Source organism: Episyrphus balteatus, chromosome 4 (assembly GCF_945859705.1).
Source record: "Episyrphus balteatus chromosome 4, idEpiBalt1.1, whole genome shotgun sequence".
NCBI classification, from domain to species: Eukaryota; Metazoa; Arthropoda; class Insecta; order Diptera; family Syrphidae; genus Episyrphus; species Episyrphus balteatus.
Genome location: NC_079137.1, coordinates 16,037,274 through 16,058,120, shown reverse-complemented (window position 1 = coordinate 16,058,120; position 20,847 = coordinate 16,037,274). Strand labels below are relative to the sequence as shown.

The 20,847-nt window shown below is 32.3% G+C and overlaps 2 protein-coding genes across 2 annotated transcripts in view; both read right to left on the bottom strand.

Moving 5' to 3' along the window:
• The window catches only part of LOC129918050 (protein sprint), a 145,730-nt gene that overhangs the window by 122,915 nt on the left and 1,968 nt on the right, over positions 1-20,847 (bottom strand). The window lies entirely within an intron of this gene.
• The window catches only part of LOC129918052 (uncharacterized), a 196,267-nt gene continuing 180,345 nt past the window's right edge, over positions 4,926-20,847 (bottom strand). Inside the window, exon 6 of the mRNA XM_055998379.1 lies at positions 4,926-9,555. Within this exon, the coding sequence (XP_055854354.1) occupies positions 9,552-9,555 (4 nt within the window). The 3' untranslated portion in view covers positions 4,926-9,551. The remainder of the gene's footprint in view (positions 9,556-20,847) is intronic.

Sequence of the window (20,847 nt, the reverse complement as noted above, 5' to 3'; positions counted from 1 at the left end):
GAAACTCTCATGAGACTTAAAAATATCCATAATCGGAATAAATGTTCATTAACATCATACAAAAAGTTCATCCACACGAGCTTTTTCTACAATTTATTTTGTACACTTAATTCATTTCTGTTTTTTCTCAGATTCATTTCTCATTCTCATAAATAATAACAACAAAAACAAGCCTATGCCGGTCGGTAGCGTTAAGTTTATCAGCAAGTTAATGAAATACATTCGTCATCTCTACATTCACTGCATCCACATTTTTTTTATGAAAATAAAAAGTATCTACAAAATCATTCTGTATCTGTGAGGAAAAAAAAGAGCATGAACGAGAGGCAAAATCATGTCTACAGCATGAAGAACGTGAATTGTAGAGCATGTGAGATTTGATTTAAAGAAAAAAAAATATACAAACGACTTAATGCACTTCGAAAATTTGCTATTAATAGATCAGCCAGAGTTTGCACCTAATTACTTCAGTTTTTTTAAAAACACATGTGTAACAAAAAACCATCACAAATCGTATTCGTTTGACTGATAAATCCGTCATAGATTCGCAGAAATATTAATACGTCATACTGTCACAATTAGTCACTAAAGTTAAGTGAAACTTAATCCCAGACAAACATGAGTTGACAGCAAACAAAAATATCTACACTCTTTATAAAGTTAAGTGACCTTCCACTTTTGAGAAGTTATAATGTTGAATAAACCTTCCCAATTAAAAATGTTGATTGGAAGTGGGTGTGACACTCAATTATCTCAACGAAATTGTTAATTAACAAGATGATGGTCATTGTGCAGCTGCAGGATGAACAAAATCTATTTACCAAATAAGGTAGGTACCTTACTAAACCCATTCGATAAATGCCATGTAGGAGTATCGAATGTTTGTATAGATACAATATCTGCCGAGATTAATAAATTATTCATTTCAAAAATGGCATGGCTCTAATGAAAGTTGAGGTAGGCATTGAGGAACAAAAGAACCCAAAGCAAACTTCCGGCGCGGCGGTGCCCTAATATAAAATTCCAATCAAAATCAAATATCATCAGGCTGTTTTTCGCAGTATTCACTTTAACGAGCAGCCAGCCAGCTAAGCAGTTCGAATTTAAATTCAGTTCTGTTGTTTTTTTTTTTTTTTGTTTGTTCTTTTTCTTTATTTTGGTTTTTATTTTGCCGGTTTATTTTTTTAGGAGAGTCTTGTTACACATTAATTCACAAAAGAGTGGAATGCAAACAAAAATTTAGCGAAAAAAAAATTGGAAACAAAATAAAAACAAAGATACGTTCCACAAAAGCTTTTTGATTTTACTCAAAAGCTTTGTACACATTTTTTTTATTTACGTGTTGCTTGAGTCAGTGGCGTACAGTGGTACCACTTTACTTCAATTGAAGTAGAATTACTTCTTTTTTTCAAAAAAAAAGTTAAAATCTACTTCCTACTTCGCACCATTACAAAAATATCGAAATCTACTTCATTTTAAAATCTCTGTTCCAATCTACTTAAAGTTATCAAAATATAAGCCAAATCTATTTCTTTTTTTCAGAAAATCAAAAATTTTACTAAAAATTGTTATAAGACAATGTATAAAAATACATTTACACCGAAAACATGTAGTTTGAAAGAATTCAATTTTTTGTTTTTAGTTTTTAGTTGTTTTTAGTAATTAAATTATTTAACTTAAGTAAATTAATTAGAATAATTTTTTTTTTGATATAGGTTTTTTATAACGAAAAGGATATTTTGAAATCTACTTCGATTTTTCTCAATCTACTTCCATTTTTTCTTCAAATCTACTTCCACTTTTTTTCTGCAAGTGGTGGTAACGCTGGTGGCGTACACACCATTGGGGCAAGAGGGGCGGTGCCCCGGGGCCCCCAACACGTCAGGGCCCCGATGGGTGACAATGCACAGAATGCAACTTATTACAAGTAACGAAGCAAAAAGATTAGATATTTGACATGAATCACTTTGGCCACAAAAGAGACAAATTATATTCTTCAGTGTAATGCATAATGAATTGGTAGCCAGCCACATAATATTTCATCTCAAAAAATAAAATATTTTGTCATAAAATAAATCGGCTTATTGAAAGAAAAATTATGTATTGTCTTGGGGCCCCAAAAAATCTTACTTGAATAATCTTAGCAACTAACAAATGATACATCAGGGACCCAAAAAAAAGTATTGGTGTACGTACTTTTTTATTTGCTCTTTTCTATATCAAAGGGACCCCCAAATATCAAAGGAGACCCAAAATTTAGTTTTGCCTTGGGGCCACGGCAACTCAACGCACGCCTCTGGCTTGAGCGTTTTTTTTTTGGTTCATGTTGAATCGAAAAAGTATGAAAAAGCAGAGATGAAACATTTGGAAACGGTTTCAATTTGAAATTTTACTTGTAGGTAGGTACATTTCAATTATAAAACGATTGCTTTAAGTGTTTTTTTCTGCATTTAAAAAGGGAGTACCTACGAGTACGTACCTACTCATTATTAAGAAATGACGTAAAAATTTTTTGTGTAGATAGATAACCTGCATGGGACCATATTCATATGTTCGTCTCAAGCTTAAGAAAATAGTGACGGAAAACATAAAAAAATAGGTACATATTTTCAAGAAATTTAAAATCTAAAAAAACTTGATTTTTTAATTTGAGATTTGAACAAACAATCTTCAATCATGCAGATTTGCAGAAAAATGAGATCGCAGCTATCTAAATCTCACCATTAAATTTTGACACACAGTTTAATGCCGAATTTACTATAATCCGGACTTATAGCCTGTTTGAACTAGAGCCCAAATGAGATAATTTCGCAAATTAGGTCAGTTCAAATTCCAAATTAAATTTTTTTTTCTATAGGGTAGGATGGTATAAGAGTGCGCGGTTGATAAGAGTGCGCAAAGCGATTTTCTACGGTTTGAAAGGGAATATAAGACTGAATGCACTTATTTTGGAAAGATCTAAGAGTTTGATCTGCTGTCAAAATTTCTTGCAAATGTGCTTGTAAACAGAGGTGCTAGATAAGTTTAAGTTTTTTAGCACTTTTTTTCCAATTTTTCTTGCCAAACAAATTAAATTTTCCGCTTAACAACAAAAAATAACAATAAGCATAGTATGGAACATTGAAAAGTCGACAAAAAGAAACATTTGAGGAACACATACGATTGGTCATAAAGTGCATTGTGAAATACTTATATATTCCTCGATTACATGTCTGAAAGTGTAAGAGTGCGCACCATGATGATGTATAAGAGTCCGCGGGTTATAAGAGCAGTAAATACTATCCAAGGCTTCAAAATAACTGGCATTTGTCCATATACCACCAAACAGCAGCTAGAAAAAGCAATTCCAACCAAAAAGAAACCAAATACAAGTTTTACAAAAAACAAGCGAATGAGAGTAACTAGGAAATATTGAAATTTTCTCGAAACCATTAATCGAAGACTAAATTGATTGTTCCTCATGCAAGGAGTGATGGGTTGAAAAATACTCTGTTTATTTAAAGATAGGCAGTTTTATTTGCGACTTTTGTGCAAACTTACAACTGTACGCAGCTGCGCACTCTTACAAACTAAGCCGCGCACTCTTACACAATAGTGTGTATAAGAGTAAAGAGTGCGCAAATGACCTAATGTGGTATTTTGTTTATAACTATTGAATTAATACATTTTTGTTGCCAGTTTTAAGTTTTTTTGGTTGCTTTGATTATAAACTAAAAACTATATATAAAAAAAGTAGTTAAATTCTTTTTGTTATTGTTTTATTTGGTGTTTTGTTTAAAATGCGCACTCTTATACCACCTAACGTTACCTACGATTTGACATTCGAAATGAGAATGTGTGAATTTAGTTCAATTCGGCTGTAGTGCAACGGCGTATACAAGGGGGGGGGGGGGTCACGGGGTCATGACCCCCCCCAAGAACTCAGAACTTAAAAAAGAATTTGTTATGTGATACTGAAATCTCTTTGGTATTCAAACAAACTATTTTACCATATTTTGGGGATGTGGTCATATTTTTAGCGAACGCTATGCTGGATTAGGATTATTTTGATTCGTTCGATAATATTAGTTGAGCTGTAGAGTTTTGTATGGAAACAAAATCCGGATAAGTATTATATTCAAAGCTTTTTAAAAGAAATTGAATCTAGTAGGTACCTAGTAGGTACACAAAAATAATATCTTAAGGGCAAGACACTGCTTACCAGCAAATAAAAGAAGCAGCCATATCTTCTATTTTTTTATATGATGAAGTAAATAAAATATGTTTTAAATAGGGAAGCTTTCTGTGGCCTTGCTGTGTGGAGGTCAATTCTGTTGATAAAATTCGTCATCGTCAAAATGTTAAAGAAGGATATCATTTCTCAAATCTTTTTAGTTTTTTGCAATGTTCCAGTTCAATACATTCGTCTGATAAAATTTGGTGAATTTTGTTTGCTTACAGAATATAACAGTATTTTGTACATACTTAATTTGCTACATCTGTTGCATTTTTTGAAACAACTATCGATTTGTTAATCATCAATGGCCAGCCAATTATAGAAGCAATGTAAGCAACCTTATCTAAGGCAATTTAAATATTATTATTAAATATCACTTAGGGCTAATTTTTTGAATAGTTAGATAAACCTAAGTTAGAGCTTATTCCTACGAGTAAAAGTTTTTTTTTATAGTGACCTTTATTCTTCTGATAGTCTATCTGACGATTGAAAAAGCAGGGCTTAATCTAATAAATACAACTGAATGTTTTTTATATTGTAAGCCGCTGATTAATACCTGAAAACGGTTGAATTTCAAAATATCGCCAAAATTATTTTTTTTGTCTTTACTATTTTAATATAGGTATTTTAAATTCCCATACAATTTTAAAACAAAATTTAAAAAAAATTTTTTTTACAAAACTTTGCTATTCGTTTGCCTGAGGTTAGGAAGACTTAATTCAAAAGTTATTAAGTAAAAACGATTTTTATTTTAACTTTTTGGGCTAGCGGAAAACAATGAACAGTTGTTTTAAGGCAAATTATTCAATCGAAGTACTCGTACAGTACATTTTATTTTTAGGAGAGGATAGCCTCAATTGGTCAAAATTAAAGCCTAGTGCGCTGCTGATAAGAAACGAAAAATCCCATACAAAAATGAAACAACGAAATGGTAAACCGAAAATTTCGTTCAACTTTTCGTTCTGTAGTACGCTGTTCGGCACAACGAAATTGAAAGTCTAAACTTCTTTTTCGCACACAAACAATTGCCGGGGACATTCATTGTGTGTGGAAAAATGACATTTTGAGTTTTTACTTGCTCTATAGGGCAAGTATTGGTTTCGTGTCGAAAAAAAAATTTGAGGTTTTAATCAAAACCAACATTACGATGATGGAGAATTCCAAAAAAGTGGGTCTCGCAATTCCGTCCGTGCTTCTGTACGTCTGTGCGTCTGTGCGTCCGTGCGGTTGTGCGTCCATCTGTACACATTTCCACAGCCTAAACGGGTGGACGGTTTTTTTTCAAATTTGTACAGATGATTTTTATGAAATTCTGAAAGTTGGTTTTTTTTTGTTTTTTTGTATCTCCCTTAGAAAGTGTACCTCCCATACAAATTTTTCAATTCAAACCAAATAACTCGAAAACGGCTCTAACGATTTTGATTAAACTTTGCATACGTAATATTCAAAGCAATTGCAATAAAACTGTTTTTTTAGTTTTTCTCAAAAAAGTCAAAAAAGTGTACCTCCCACACAAGTTTTTCAAATTGTACCAAATAACTCGAAAACGGCTCTAACGATTTTGATTAAACTTTGCAAACGTAATATTCAAAGCAATTGCAATAAAACTGCATCTCTATTTTTTTTTTTTTTTTTTTTAAAGTCAAATAAAAAAAACATTTTTTTTTTCATTTAACAAAATTTTGCCCTAAAAGTCGGCTCTTCCCCAACGTCAACAAAATTTCTTTAATTTTATATAGAGGCAGCTTTTAAAATCTACAAGTAAACCAACATAAAAGTGTTTTAAACTACAAGAGCAAGTACGTGCGACCCCAGTCGTGCATTTTATTTTGTTTGTTTTTGTTGTTCATTTTGTCATTGCATGTCTTTCTGCGATGCGTGTTTGCTTTTTTTTCATTTATGTTTTGCAATTTTTGAGTATTTTTCGGTTAAGATTTCGCAAGCATTTCGTTGTCCTCGTGGAGACCGACGAAAAATTTCGTTTCACATCAGCAGCGTTCTAGGCTTTAAGGTTTAACGCTAAACTTAAACGAATCTCATACCGTTTTTGTTTGGTTATTTTTAGAACTATACATTCGGAACTTTTCGATTCGAAATGCAAGACGCACAAATTTTAATGTTTAATAATTCAAAAAGCCCATTTTCAGGTTTATGCCTGCTATCAAAACTTTTGATAAAAAAAAAATTGGCATGACCCCCCCCAAGAAGCAAACCTGTATACGCCCCTGCTGTAGTGAAAACAGGCTATTATTCTAAACGTCTGGTACAATAACAGAAATAAATAATACAATAATTTCATTTCAATAAACAGATGAGATTTATTTAATTGCCTAACAGACCCTTAACGAAGGGAGCGCTGAAATACCGTTGACCACTGCAAAAAAAACTGTGGCCAGCCGCCAATGACCGCGGAAATTCGCGAATAACCGCGAAAAAAACAATGGACCATCGTGAATAACTGCAGGAAAAACCGTGGGGGATCGCGAAAAATCCCGATTTTCCACGGATTTTTCGGCGGGTCCCACGGTTTTCCGGAGTTATTCGCGGTGATTGATTTGATTGAGAAATTTTTTATACACCCAGAGAAAAAACGCATAGTAATTTTTAATCCGTTCTACATTGAATCAATGGTGAAAAATATATTCATTAATTTTCTAAAAATCGTTCTATGCTTAACTTACAGTTTGTCACATCAATTTTTATAAGTGAGATGGCACAGTGGTAAAGCACAAGCTTGTCAACCCAGGTATAGCTGGTTCGATCCCCAGCGGATGCCAGTTTTACTTTATTTTATTTTTTTTTAATGTGTGAACAACTTAGATTTAAAGTGTGCTACTTTGATTCAATCATTTTCCACTTTAGGCTAAAAATGTAGTGATTTTCCATTGATTCAAAGTGGTTTCGATTGATTTTACGTTGTTTTTTGGCTCAGTGTACCATGGACAACATTTTTGGTCCTGGCGAAAGGACTGCAACTCAGAGGGATGCGCATTAGAGGAATTTTGTTTAACAACTAATAGTTCCAAAAACCAGTTGCACTTTCAATGAGTAGTAATCTCTTAAAGTCTAAGACCTCTACCTATATAGAAAATAACTTTAATGGACCACTTTTTTATGATTTATTTTGAATTATAGTACACATGTACTTACATTGTATTTCTATTTTTCTTAGGAATTACAATTTGAAGTAACTACGGTTTTGGACAACACCTTAGTTAGTAAATTTAATATTCATGAACAATAAAGCACTATTACGTCATCAGAAATTATTTATGTGGAACATTTAAATCTGCTTATAGCACAGATAATAAATTATGAGTATATTATCTGTGCTTATAGCTTATGCGATATCGACATTACTGATTTTGGTAACCATAACAAAAGTTGGCGTTTATGTTTTGTTTGCACTTTAATCAAAAACTTTAATAATCCTTGAATTGAAAATGTTCAAAATGGATAAAATAAATACCAACCACAACTACTGCAACAAAAATGAAGCACATTTTACCGCACGACCACGAATAATATAGGTATCCAAATGTTGTTTCCGGAAAAACACAAAAATACATTCTGTCAACATTAGGATTAAATATGCATCACACAGCTTGAATGGGACACCCTAAACCCACCCACTATAAAACCCATAAAATAGAAGCCTGCCATCAGCGTCGTCGGTAGCCATTATGTATCGATCTTCCTGCCATCAGCATCGTCATAATCCACACAACCAACCGCAAATTTAATTAATTTTTGCACTAAATATTCTCTTTATAGCTATACGTGGAGTCTAATTCCATTTAGAATGATAAACTGTCTACACAATTATGCGCCTAAAACTACAACACAACGAAACACAACTCTAGACTTAAATTATTGTCACACATGACTCCCTCCTACTTTTGATTTTTTTTTCTCATAGAACCTTTTGTATGCCGCGAATTAATACCATAATCATTGTCATTAATTTATTTCATTGAATTGTGATGAGAATGTGAAAGTCGAATTGAATAGAATTGTGTGCTCCGAACAATAATAATAACAATCAATAAATTATCCTTATTTTAATCAAAATGTCCTTATAAGGACTCTCTGCTCTAATATTGTGACATTTTTGTTAGCTTTCCATGTGTAAGCATTATTCACTTCAATAGTAGAACGACCTTCAGGCAAGTTTACGATAACTTTGGGAAATTATTTTATATCGGCGTATGGCATGTCCGGTGAGCATAACACCCGAAAACACCCTTTGGCGTATTATAGTGTAGTAGTGGTCGACACAGCAAGCAGGCAGTTTGAGGTAATAAACATTTGCTTAAAATTAACTGTGGACTCACTTGAGATTGTTAAACGCGCAAAAATAAAGACAACACAATAGAAGCTATTTATTGGAATGTTTGTGTACAAGCTGTGAAGGCTTGTTTCGTTTGTATGTTTGTTTGTTTTAGGGGAAGATTTCTTTGGAGCGCAGCGCTCTGAAAAGAAGAATGCCCCACAGACACGGAATCAATTAACTTTATGTCGTGTGATTGTAGATTTCCGCTGTCTTGAGTTGGCATAAAGTAGTTTTTGACGGAGGTGTTGCTTTCGGGAAACAAAGAAGTGGAGAAGGAAACAAATTAAGGGGTGTCGGGTGATGAGGAACTCTGGTATGTAATTTGCAAATTCCAATATGTAGTTGACCCAATTACATTTGTGTGCAAACAGAGGATAAGAATTGACTATAAATGAAAGTATAATTCAGTTTTACAATAAAAACAATTCCAGAGTCAAGAAGTGCCGGGGCCAGGCTTTGTCAAAGGTCTACCACGTGTTTTAGTTTAAAAAACCGTTCATAACTTGGTTTTGAAATTTTCTAGAATTTTTTCAATTCATTGTCAGCCTAACAATAAATTTATCAATCGATAAAAAAAAATCAAGTTTCTACAACGTCGCGTTTAAAAATTAGTCACTTTTCACTTCACGTCAAAAACTACGACAAGCGTCAAATTAATATTGGATAACCTTTAACTATGTTTTAACTCGAGGAGCAGTATAATACAAAATCATCAAAATCGGACTACAGTAAAACGATTCCGAGACAATGCTCCTTTTTAGCAATCAGCGATTACATTTAATTTGAAAAGAACATTTTTGTTATGTTGTGTCCTTTTTTACCAAAAAATATTAATTATGGCTTGATTTACAGAAATAGACTTGATTAAAGGACTATGCAGGTAAGTCTATTGCATAAATCGCACAGTTTCAATCCAACAGAACTTTCGTACAAAAACTCACCTTTTTGAGAGTTCTTAACATATAACAACTTTAATTAAGTAAAAGTATGTAATTATTTCACTCACCTGAAAGAAAAAGAAAAAAATTGTCATCATTAACAAATAAATTTTTAAAATCAATATAATTAAATATTAAAACAGACAAAATTATTATCACGACTTGTTATTACAAGAAACACTTATCGAACGATAATTAACCAAGCAGCATGCCTCAAGTCGTTAAAATGACTTTTCCAGCAAAAAAATAGAACATAAACAAACAAGCAGTCAATAAAAATAAAAATGAAACAATTTTATCGTGTTGTGTCGCCCTTTCCCTTCGTTTAGAATACCGAGCTGTAAATTAACTGTTTGATCCTTATCAGATAAGTGTACCTCAGTTGTAAATGGTAAGGGAGTCAATTTACCTTTCGCATCGAGGCTGGTGGGGTTATTGGGTTGCTCACATAAAATTCCATTGGACACGCAAATAAGTAAGCTATTTACTGTGAATGAAATCAGGTTGGGGTAGGGAAAACTTCATCGTACGTTGAACTGAATCACTTCCGGTGTTTAAGTTTTTTTTTTCTCTTTTAGCTTTTTGAACAAATTCTTGAGAACCACACAACCATTTATCACTTTGAACAATTTTTCAAGTTGTTTTATTTTTTAGTTTTATTTTATTTATTTCTGTCTGTTGGTGAAGATGTGCAAATAAAATAAATAACACAACCTAGTCGCAGCGACTTGCTTACAAAAAATGTATTCTAATATATGTTGAGTACTGAATAAATCAGGAACTTACAACTCTTTGTGGTTAATTGAATTTAGTTAGGTGCTAAAAATTATTTAAATCAGTGATTTTATTAGATATATCATTTTACGTTTTATAAGCAGTAAAAGAATAACTGTTGATTGATTTTCTTTCGAAACTCATAACGTATCCTTAAAATATTTCGTAAAAAAGATAACTCTCTACAAATATTGACTTAAGATTTTGTTCAGGGACACATGTGGTAAAAGTTTATAGGTTGACTGAGATTTAGAGCAAACTAAATCGGAAGTCTATCAATATTGGTATTGGATACAAAATAACTATCACTCATTTTTAGATACGCAAAGAAAACTACTTTCTATTTTTTTAAAGAATAAAAAAATAGTTTGTAACAATGGTTTTTGATTTTTAAGAGGTTGGTTATTTGAAAAAAAAAAAAATGAACTAAGAGTGGACCAGTGGTACCACTTTACTTCAATTGAAGTAGATCTACTTCTTTTTTTCAAAAAAAAAATTAAATCTACTTCCTACTTCGCACCATCACAAAAATATCGAAATCTACTTCATTTATAAATCTCTGTTCCAATCTATTTCAAGTTATCAAAATATAAGCCAAATCTACTTCTTATTTTCAGAAAACCAAATATTTGACTAAAAATTGTTATAAGACAATGTACATATAAAAATATATTTATGACGAAAATATGTAGTTTGAAAGAATAAAATTTTTTGGTTTTAGTTGTTTTTACTAATTAAGTTTTTTAACTTAAATACATTTAATAGAATTATTTTTTTAATATAGATTTTTTATAAAGAAAAGGATATTTTGAAATCTACTTTGATTTTTTTCAATCTACTTCCATTTTTTCTTCAAATCTACTTCGATTTTTTTTCTGCAAGTGGAAGCTGGAGTGGACTAACAAAAAAAAGTGATGTAATTTTTTGGAATAAGCATGGTTAATTGGAATAACCAAGGTTAGTTCAGAAAGGTCTAAAAAGTTCTGAAAAAGAAATCACTTCACACCGTTTTATATTTATTGTTACTTTTGAAAAATATTTGGATAGATTTTACTAAGCATAATGCTTTTCTAGGTGCTTATATGGCAAACCAAAAAATCAATGATTTTTATACTTGAAAAAATATTTGTATGTTGTTTTTGAGGTGAAATGAAACAAATCAACTTAGGCTTCTTAACATGAATGTTATATGGACTACATTCAATAAAGTAAAAATTCTAAGTCAAATAAATAACATTTGAGGCGCAATCGCGCAATGCAAACACCATTGGATTTAATGTTTCTAGATTATAAATTTAAAAAAAGGTCACTGTGGTGTATACGTAATTTTTGTTAAATAAAAACTAATTCTTCTATATTTTTTAAACTGAGCTTGGAATAGCGAAAATGAAAATTGGGCTATTATTAAGCAATTAAACCACGGTTTCAGAGTAACGATTTTTTCACAGAAAAAAAAAATCACAATTTTTTCGGTTTCTGATAGGAAAACCAATTTTTGTTGTATCTTTTAAAAAAATAGTGGAATAAAGAAAAAAATGGGCTATCCTGGACTAACACTAAATAAAAAAATTTTTTTTTGTGATTTTTTAGGTGACATTATAATTTTAGAACTAAGGGTGGGCTAGCGAAAAAAAAAATCTTGGGCTATCCTGAGCTAACATTGGGCAATTGAACCAGGCTGGTTTGGAAAAAAAATCGCATTTAGCAGTGTAACCTCGTAACAAAGTTAGCAGATAATTGCATGTAAAAACCTTTCACAACTCTCTCTGCGAAAGACTATCTTCCTCTTAAATTGTTTAGGCAACGAAGAACTGTTAGATTCGTGAATATAATATTATCTCGTGAAATTGGGAACAAATTTTCAACAGAATTAAATTTAAACTGTCGAAACATACTTGGTAAACTCTCAAATGAATTTTGCATTAGTTTTACTACAAACGTATTTTTCTTAAAACCTTTGAACAGTATTAATCTGTTACATACATTTTTACTCGCACTTACACCAAAACTATGATTAAAGTCGCATAAATTAGACTCATTATCTTTTACCCCCACATGAAATAGACAAGTAAAATGTGGAAGGATCCACCTTGCATATATTTCTATGCTTAAGAAATTTATCAATACTTCTATGCAAAAAGTTTACATAAAACAACACACAGATACATTGTTATTTAAGAATGCAAACTGCATTGGAATTTTAATCGACGACAATAAATTATCACACGATAGGGACACACTCAATATTTAGGACGTTGAATGGGTCTGATGGTCAGGCTAACACCACCCATCCTCCACCTACAATATTTTCTCTGGCTCTTACTGGAATCTATTTTTCGAAAACATGTATAATTTGCTGACAACAGATGGTGCTGTCTGTGTTGCATCAGCTAGCTTTGCATGCACATTGCGATCTTTATCGCACCAAAAGCCTCGTGTCGCGTCGCATCGACTCGTTGGTGTCGTTCGTTGTCGTCAATTCAGTTCCACAGAAGATATAGTATATACAGGGCATTTATGAGGATTGCAATATTGCAGAGTGTTGTAGTTGGTAGAGAATTGGCAGGTGATACCATATGGATTTTTTATTGTTATTTGGCGGGAAAATATCAGGAATTTCATTTATTAGCCAGCATGTGTCGTGTTTAACCATCAGCAACATTATTAAAGGGCTCTTTTTGTATCTTAGTTGTGTGGAATACTCAAAGTCGCAGACAGAATGGATTTTACATAACACACGAGTCGAGTGTAAGTTCGGACGGGTCTGGGCCTATGGCTGAATGCAAAATTATTAATATTGCCACGGAATTTTAAGTGACTGCTGGGAAAGTTTTTGAAATTTTAAATTGAATTGCTATTCATTCGTAGGCACTATGCAAGAAAATTTAGTTTAATGATATATTATTATGCAGAAATGCAGAAATTAAATAAAATGATTTCTGTTAGGGAGTGGATAAGTTGGTCAAATATGAAATTTATTAAGGCTAGATATTTTTGCTGATATTTTTGTTTTTTTTTTTTTTTGTAAATTTTTAGTTTTAAAAAATAATGTTTTTGATTTATGTTAAAAAAAAATTGAAATGATTTTTTTCGGGATGTGTAAAAAAAAAATAATTTAAAACCTTCAAATGGAGTAAGGTAAGCAGTTTCCCAGGAAAACATAAATATTTATGTTTTTAAAGGAACAATTTGACAGTTTATAAGAATCTAATCAAAGTATGTTATATAGGTACTACAATTTCAAATAATTGTTAAACAAAATAATTGACACCCCACTGTACCTTAAAAATATTTCTCAAAATGTTGCCTTGAAAAATTATTTTATCAGAAAGGTCACACATCATCAATTTATCGACACTAACACTATTGATCTTGAAAATTATTATCTTCCAATATTATATCAGCTTCAAATAGTGATGTGTTGTCGCAATTCGCAACAATTTAGTTGTCTCGTTTAATTTTCCAATCAAATGTGATTCAAATTTGTTTCAATTAGTTGAAGCATGGAGAGAACGCGCTCGAACACCGTCCAGTCCAGGCACATTCTGACGTTATTCAATCAGTTTAATGTCAATCATTCACTCAACCTTAGCTATCTCTGGTTACAGCGGTGCGACGACATTAAGTTTGATATTTTTTGTTTGAATTTTATTAAAGAAAAAAAAAATACTCTCGGTTAGATCTATCAGAATCGAGCTTTCCATATCGCAGATAGACCAGCTCAAAGGTGTCGAACGCGGTTTGCGTGAAATTTTTTAATTAACTATCTTTTTTATCTACCAGAGATGCGTATTTTTTTTTATCTAGAACGCAATTTATATGTATAAGTTTAATTGGTTTTAGCAATTTAAATGGATTTAGGTAGTTTGTAAGATAAAAACAAAAATAAAAATAATAATGATGATTAATGGCAGTAATGGAAGATTGAACATGCCAGCCGGCAGTTAAGACATAAAAATGAACATCGAGTGATTAATGAAAATGCAATGTTTGTGTACTGGAATTTGTTGGAGAAAGATTTTTGAATTTATTCAAGTTCCCAATTTGACTCCGATTTGGTGTGAAGAACATCATTTTGCACTTTTGGATGGTTTAAACTTGATTTTTAGTGCAAATGCATTTGTAACTTTCATTCGCCATAATTTCAATCCATAAATACACTTTTGAGATTAAGAGGTAAAGGCCATGCATTTGATATTGAAAAAATGTATAACCGGTGTATTAACAAATAATATCTTATTTGTTTATGGTAAACTGTCATAAAAGAATAGTGTACACATAATTCTCTAGTTTCGTTATATTTGCGATTTCATGACGTGAATTTATGCAAATCTTGTTCAACAATCTTCACAAATTTCCCGTATACTTATTTTGGGTTCATTGAGGCTTAAAAAATAAGAATAGGTGAATAGATGAAATTTCTGAACGTTTTTTTTTTAAGCGTTAGCCCGTGATTCTTCGTTGTTTTTACCTTGATCTCCCACTGTTTTTTAATGGTCTTCAACGGTTTCCCCCGCTTTTCCTGTGGTCTTCAATATTTATTTGTCATTTTCTTCACTTTGATTTTCACTTTGATTTAGCGGAAATACTCTACTTTTGGAAAAATTTCAATGAGGTCCGCAGACTTAGACTTAGGGTAAATAACAGAGTATCGTAAAGAGTGTAAAATAATGTATTTGTTCTTCTCATATAAATAGGGAAAACTATACCTAACGTTTTTTGACGAGTATGGCCGAATTTTGAATTCGATATTAGAACACATACATAGCCAAAAAACTGAGTTGTAAAATGTTAGTGATATCAACACTCTCGGTGTATAATCAAACTTACTTCTGAAGAAAGTTATAAATGACACTCTTTAACTGTGTCGGTATCTGTTTCGCCATTAAAGGCCATTAAATTTAAATTAATTTGAAATGTCTGGATCCTTTTGAAACTGAAAAGTTGGTTTCCATCTATATCGTTCATACTTTTTTCCTTCATTTTTGTTTAAAACGACATAATAAACAATGAAAGAAAATTCAAATAAATTTAGTAATTTTACCTCCGGGAGCTATAAAAGCTACGAAACCAACCAACTTGACGACGACGAGCAAAATTTCAAACCAACAACAGCAATACACCCAGCAACAAACTCGTTACTCTAATTCAACTCGATTGTCTTCAAAAAATATTTAATTACACAAAACCGGAAGCGCTCCTTAGAAAGGAGATGGCACACAGCATCCTGATGGGACCTCACAAAGCAGTTATCCGTCTGTGTAATGTTTATTATTTCGGATTGTTTTCCCAAAACAAGCCCAAGGGCTCCCCTTCAATCCCTCCTCATTCACCTACATCGTGTTGTTTTACCTCGCCGGCAAGTACACTATCCTCCGCCTAGAGATTTATTTCATTAAGCCAAAAACATCAGGGTTATTACGCTAGCTTTCATTTACAGTTATACATGTCATGTCAGGTCGACCTTTTGTTCATGCAAAACGGTCTAACGAGCTGAGAAATATCATGGGAGTCTGGAGCATGGAGGAGGTGAATTTGTTTTTTTTTTTTCTTTCGCCTGTGGTTTTTTTTACGCCCGAATAGAAAAGTATTCGCTACTAATTATCCGCTACTCTGTAAAGGATATTCGACAGCTGAAAAGATCCTTAAAAATAGGAGAGAAATAAAAAAAAACCCTTGACGGTGCTTAGTTTTATGTGATTCTTGCAAATTACTCAAAACTCATAAATAGAATTATTATTTGTTTGCTACTTGTTTTTTATCTTATAAAAGTATACCGGCAGGTTGAGTTTTGCGGGTGTGAGAGTAATATTCATTTGAAAAGAGAAAGTAGATTAAAAAGTTTTGTTTATGCCTTTAGACTGTAAAGAGATAAAAGTTTTCAACCCTCTATTCTATTGTAATGGCAGGCTACTGATGGTTATGATGATTTGTGTTGGATAAATGGCTTTAGGGACTTAAAACCAACAACTACATAAAATACGGGTAGGATGGGAGGATTTTCGAACTTTATATGTTTAACGTGACTTTTTGAAATAGAGTGTTTTTGCTTCGAGCTGGTTTGTAAAATTGAAAAGTTTGATCTTGACATTGCCACAACTACTGGCTCTCAAAATTAGTTCGCTACTCATTAAAAAGACAAAACTGAATTTCACTTTAAATGGTAATAGGGGTGAAAGTGCTCTTATGACCGATTTAGTAAAATGAAGTCATCCATCTTTTACTGTTCCATAGGTATTATATTTTCTGGTAATGCTGATTTGTTACGTTGAAAGCTGTTTAGAGCTCATCGAAGCTTTTCTTAAATTACTGAAAAAAGAAAATGTTTTAAATATTTTTAAATATGTATCTAGAAGCCATTCTTCGCAATAATGGCCAATGCATTTAGTCAAAGAATCAAAAGAAAAAATAACGAAAGATCGTTTGCACAACCTATGAAGGACATTTACCATCTTGATTTGTGCAACTCGAAATACGAGGCCATTATCTAGAGCTCAGACTGAACTTTCTCTTCACTGGTCAACGAGTCTAAGTGTTTAACTTGCTGCCAAGTACCCGTTTTGTAAAAAAAAAATTAATTATATTTATTTAATTTTACAAAGACATCATTTCGTTAATAAATTTGACCACTCCTATACAGTTTTTTTTTTTTTTTTTCAAAACAACCCCACCAATTACTCAGTTTAAAAAAAACTCTCATCGCTGCTGTTCCTCGCCTGCCAAAAACAATTTCAACAAATATTTCAAAACAAAAAAAAAATATCAAAAATAAATCCAACATTTCCTACAAAATTTCTTTCACGAGAGAGTTGAGTCATCCCGCAGTCAGCGAAAACCTGTCGCGTGTCGGCAAAAATTTAGATAAAGATCGATAAGTATCTATCGATCTTACTTTACTAGACTGACTGTTGATGGTGGGCAGAGCGCACAGCCAACTTGTATGTGTTTTATATATTTTGCACTCGGTAAACCTCTTCGGGGATGGAGATGGATCGTTCGCCGTTCTCTTAATATTCACATGTGCCAATCTAATATTCTGGTCAACGCACTTAACGTCTAAAAAGAGCATTGCGCACACCACCACAACCATCATCATCATCATTATCATCAGCAGAGGCCAGACATATCCACTTTGGAGCTGAACAAGTACAGGATGGTGGCTGATACTAGCCAGCTACTCATTATGTCACTGGCAGAGATCAGGAAAAATGAAATTCTGCCAACTCAGCCTACGTTTGGAATTTCCTTTAAGATCCACGCATTTTGTTTTACTGAATTTCTGGCTTCCTTCCATCATGCAAAATAATCTTGGGCGAGCTTAGGTTTTAAGTTGACTTATTAATAGCGAGCGTTTTGAATTCTTGTACTGCAACCACCACGTTGCGTCGCGATCGTCGTGAACGGACATAGGGATATTTGATAGAAATTGCTTGCAAGAACTCGCATACAAAAAAAAACTTTTGGGATCCATTGGTCCACAACTGGTGGATGGAGTCTTTTGAAGACAACGAAGATTCCTAAAAAATAAGTCCTGAGGAAATCATTTTCTCTTAAGTATCTAAACTAAATAAATAGATCGCATTACCTAATATTTTATTTATGTTTAGCTTTTTTGAGCAAATGTCCCACTGTATATCATTATTTTTCTTCGCTGTGGGATGTGTTTCTTGCTTTTCAAGGAAGTCATTTTCCAAAAAGTGTTGCATTTTAAGTTGACTTGGACTTTGTCTATCTATTTGTTTGCTGAGACATTTCGACAGGCCTGTTTGATCCACTATAATGGTGATCGATGAAGTGGCAGACAAATCGTTTGCATGGTCGTCGTGGAAATTTTCCTTGTGTTGAAAACAAAAAACAACAATAATTACTTTCGTGTTTCTGTAATTATGTCAATTCATTCAAAGTAAAAGACAAAACTAACAGCAACCCATTTTCCACGATTGTCGAACATACAATGCACTCTGGGAGGCACAATGTGCAACTACATAATGCAACATGAGTTGAGTAAAGAAGAGTGAGTGCTTCGATAGATGAGAGAGAGAAAGGAAAACTTAAAATACAACAAAAACCGTAATTATAGTTTTAAGTCGCGGATTGCATTCAAATTTTCACAATGGCGGTCATTTGTGTTGGAATGGTGGTGCATTTTGTACCATTTTTTTTTTCTTTTCTTTGTTGTATGTTGCATCTATGGAGGCAAACAAAAAATAAAACTATACATCTACACAAAGTGATACGGAATACAAATGATCTTGGGGCTGGCTGCTGGGTTTTGTTGACAAAGGAGCTATTAGTTGCATCTCGCATGCATTTGAGAGGAGCACATGCCAAGAGCGCAACGCAAAGTCTATATGCATTGGTTGTTGATGATGATGATTCTAGAATCAAAGCATTATTTAGAGAAATGGGATCGAGAGGCATTTGGAATGTCAGGCCAGTTGCTCATTGGAATAAAAATTTCCATTAGTTTTAATCGACTTAGATGAGATACAGAGACGGAGACTTACTTGAAACATGGGTCTTGGCAGTCTTGGCACACAAAGAATTTAGATCATGGTTACGAAGACATAAAATTATTATGTAAATTGATTAAATAAAAAAACAACAAAGGAAAGAAACAATGGAGACTCTTTTTTATATGAAGAAACAACTGAAAGGAATAGTTCAGATAAGCTTCTGATAATGTGAAAGAAGAAATTACGTCTCTACTGAGATTGAACTTTGTTTCAAATAAGAAGCACAATCAAAGCTTTTAACAATTAAAAATGCAAACGAAATGGTATTAAGTATATCACATATCACTTGGCATGTCCGCCTGCCGGTTAAACGTTAAACCACATTTAATCGTTTCTTCCCATATTACAATTCAAGAAAAATCTTAACGACTTTGATAAAAAAAATTCTGGGTCTCACTTTATTAGATGACTTAAATTTGTTTGTACTGTCAAAAACTTAATTTCGTCTAAAAATTTTTTTTATTATTTCACAAACATAAAATTATAAAATTTCAACACATAAATGATTTCCAGAATAATTTATTGTTCTACCTTCACACAAAATATAATTTTTCAACCAAAATCAGGCTCTTAATCCTGATTATTTTTTTTACAACTCGCTCAAAATATTTGAATATTTAAAATGCTGAAACTTGAGAATTGTAAAGAAAGGTATTTAATTACTTACAAATAAAGACAGATTCTTGCATTCAACTTACAACATTTTTCTTTTTTGTTCCAACTTCCAACACAATTTGATATCCAATCTCACAAAACAAAAAAACTAAGATTTGAAAAAGAATGAAAAAACAAAATTATTTTCAAAGATATAAATAAAAAAATAAAGGACATACGAGAATATAGAATTGAGCAGATATTTAAAACATACTTTACACTTTTGTTCTCATGTAAGCCGAATACAATTTGAATGTAGTAATACGTTAATGCATTTCTTATTATTATTTAAACCACACTTAAATCAAAAATGAATAGTTTTCAACTCTTTCAAACGTACCTATTAACATCTATTTCATATATTCACTTTTACTTTTGTATATTTGAAGGTTTTACAAAATAGTACATTTTAAGGCTTCTATTAAGCCATAAAAATGTGCATTTAACTCAAAAAAGTAAATACTTTGTTTTGTTTCGTTTAAATAATAAACAACTTATTTCTATTTTCGGCTGTAAGAAAAATGGGTCAAAAAACAAAAGATACTTGATGTAGAATCATTGCAAAAGCAAAATAGTAGGTAACAGTTATGTACAGTACAGGGTTAAGAATTCTATGTGAACATTTATACAGCGTGTCCCAAAATTTAACGTCGAAACGAAAACGGTAGATAGCGTAGGTGGTGACAGTTACTAGAAAAATAACACAGCCACACAAAAAAAAAATAAAACTTCTGACCTGGGGTTGCGACTAGGTTTTTCATATAGTTTTTGGGTTGCTGAAGCCGAATCCGGAGTCCGTTTTGCCCCATCACGTCAGGTTTTTGAGATAACCTCAAAAAATTTCACGAAAAAAAAATATTTTTTTCTCTGATCTGAATGTGCGAATATGTTAATCATATAGTTTTTAAATCGCTGAGTCCAGATTTGAAGTCAATTTCGCTCTATCACATCAGGTTTCTGAGATATCTTCAAAAAAATGTCAAAACCAAAAAAACAAAATTTCTTATCTGGTGTTGCGACTAGGGTTTTCATATAGTTTTTGGGTTGCTTAAACCGAATCCGAAGTCTATTTTGCCGTATCACGTCAGGTTTTTGAGATATTCTCAAAAGATGTCAGATAAGAACTTTTTTTTTTGCGTTTAGTAATTTTAATGGAAATAGTAATAATAGTAGAAAAACCTATATTTTCGGTCTTTTGCCCGGAAATAGCGACCGTAAAACATTGCGTATGCTTACCCAAAGAAGGTTAGTAATAAACTTTTTTTTAATGTTGAATTTAATGATTGCATGAATCTCTGACTTCGAAACAGTTCACTGACAGGTACCGTTCCTAACGGTCCAAACAAATTTAATCAAAATTGTTAGAGCCGTTTTTAAGAAAAGTAAGATTTTTTCATTTTGTTTTCATGGCAAGTA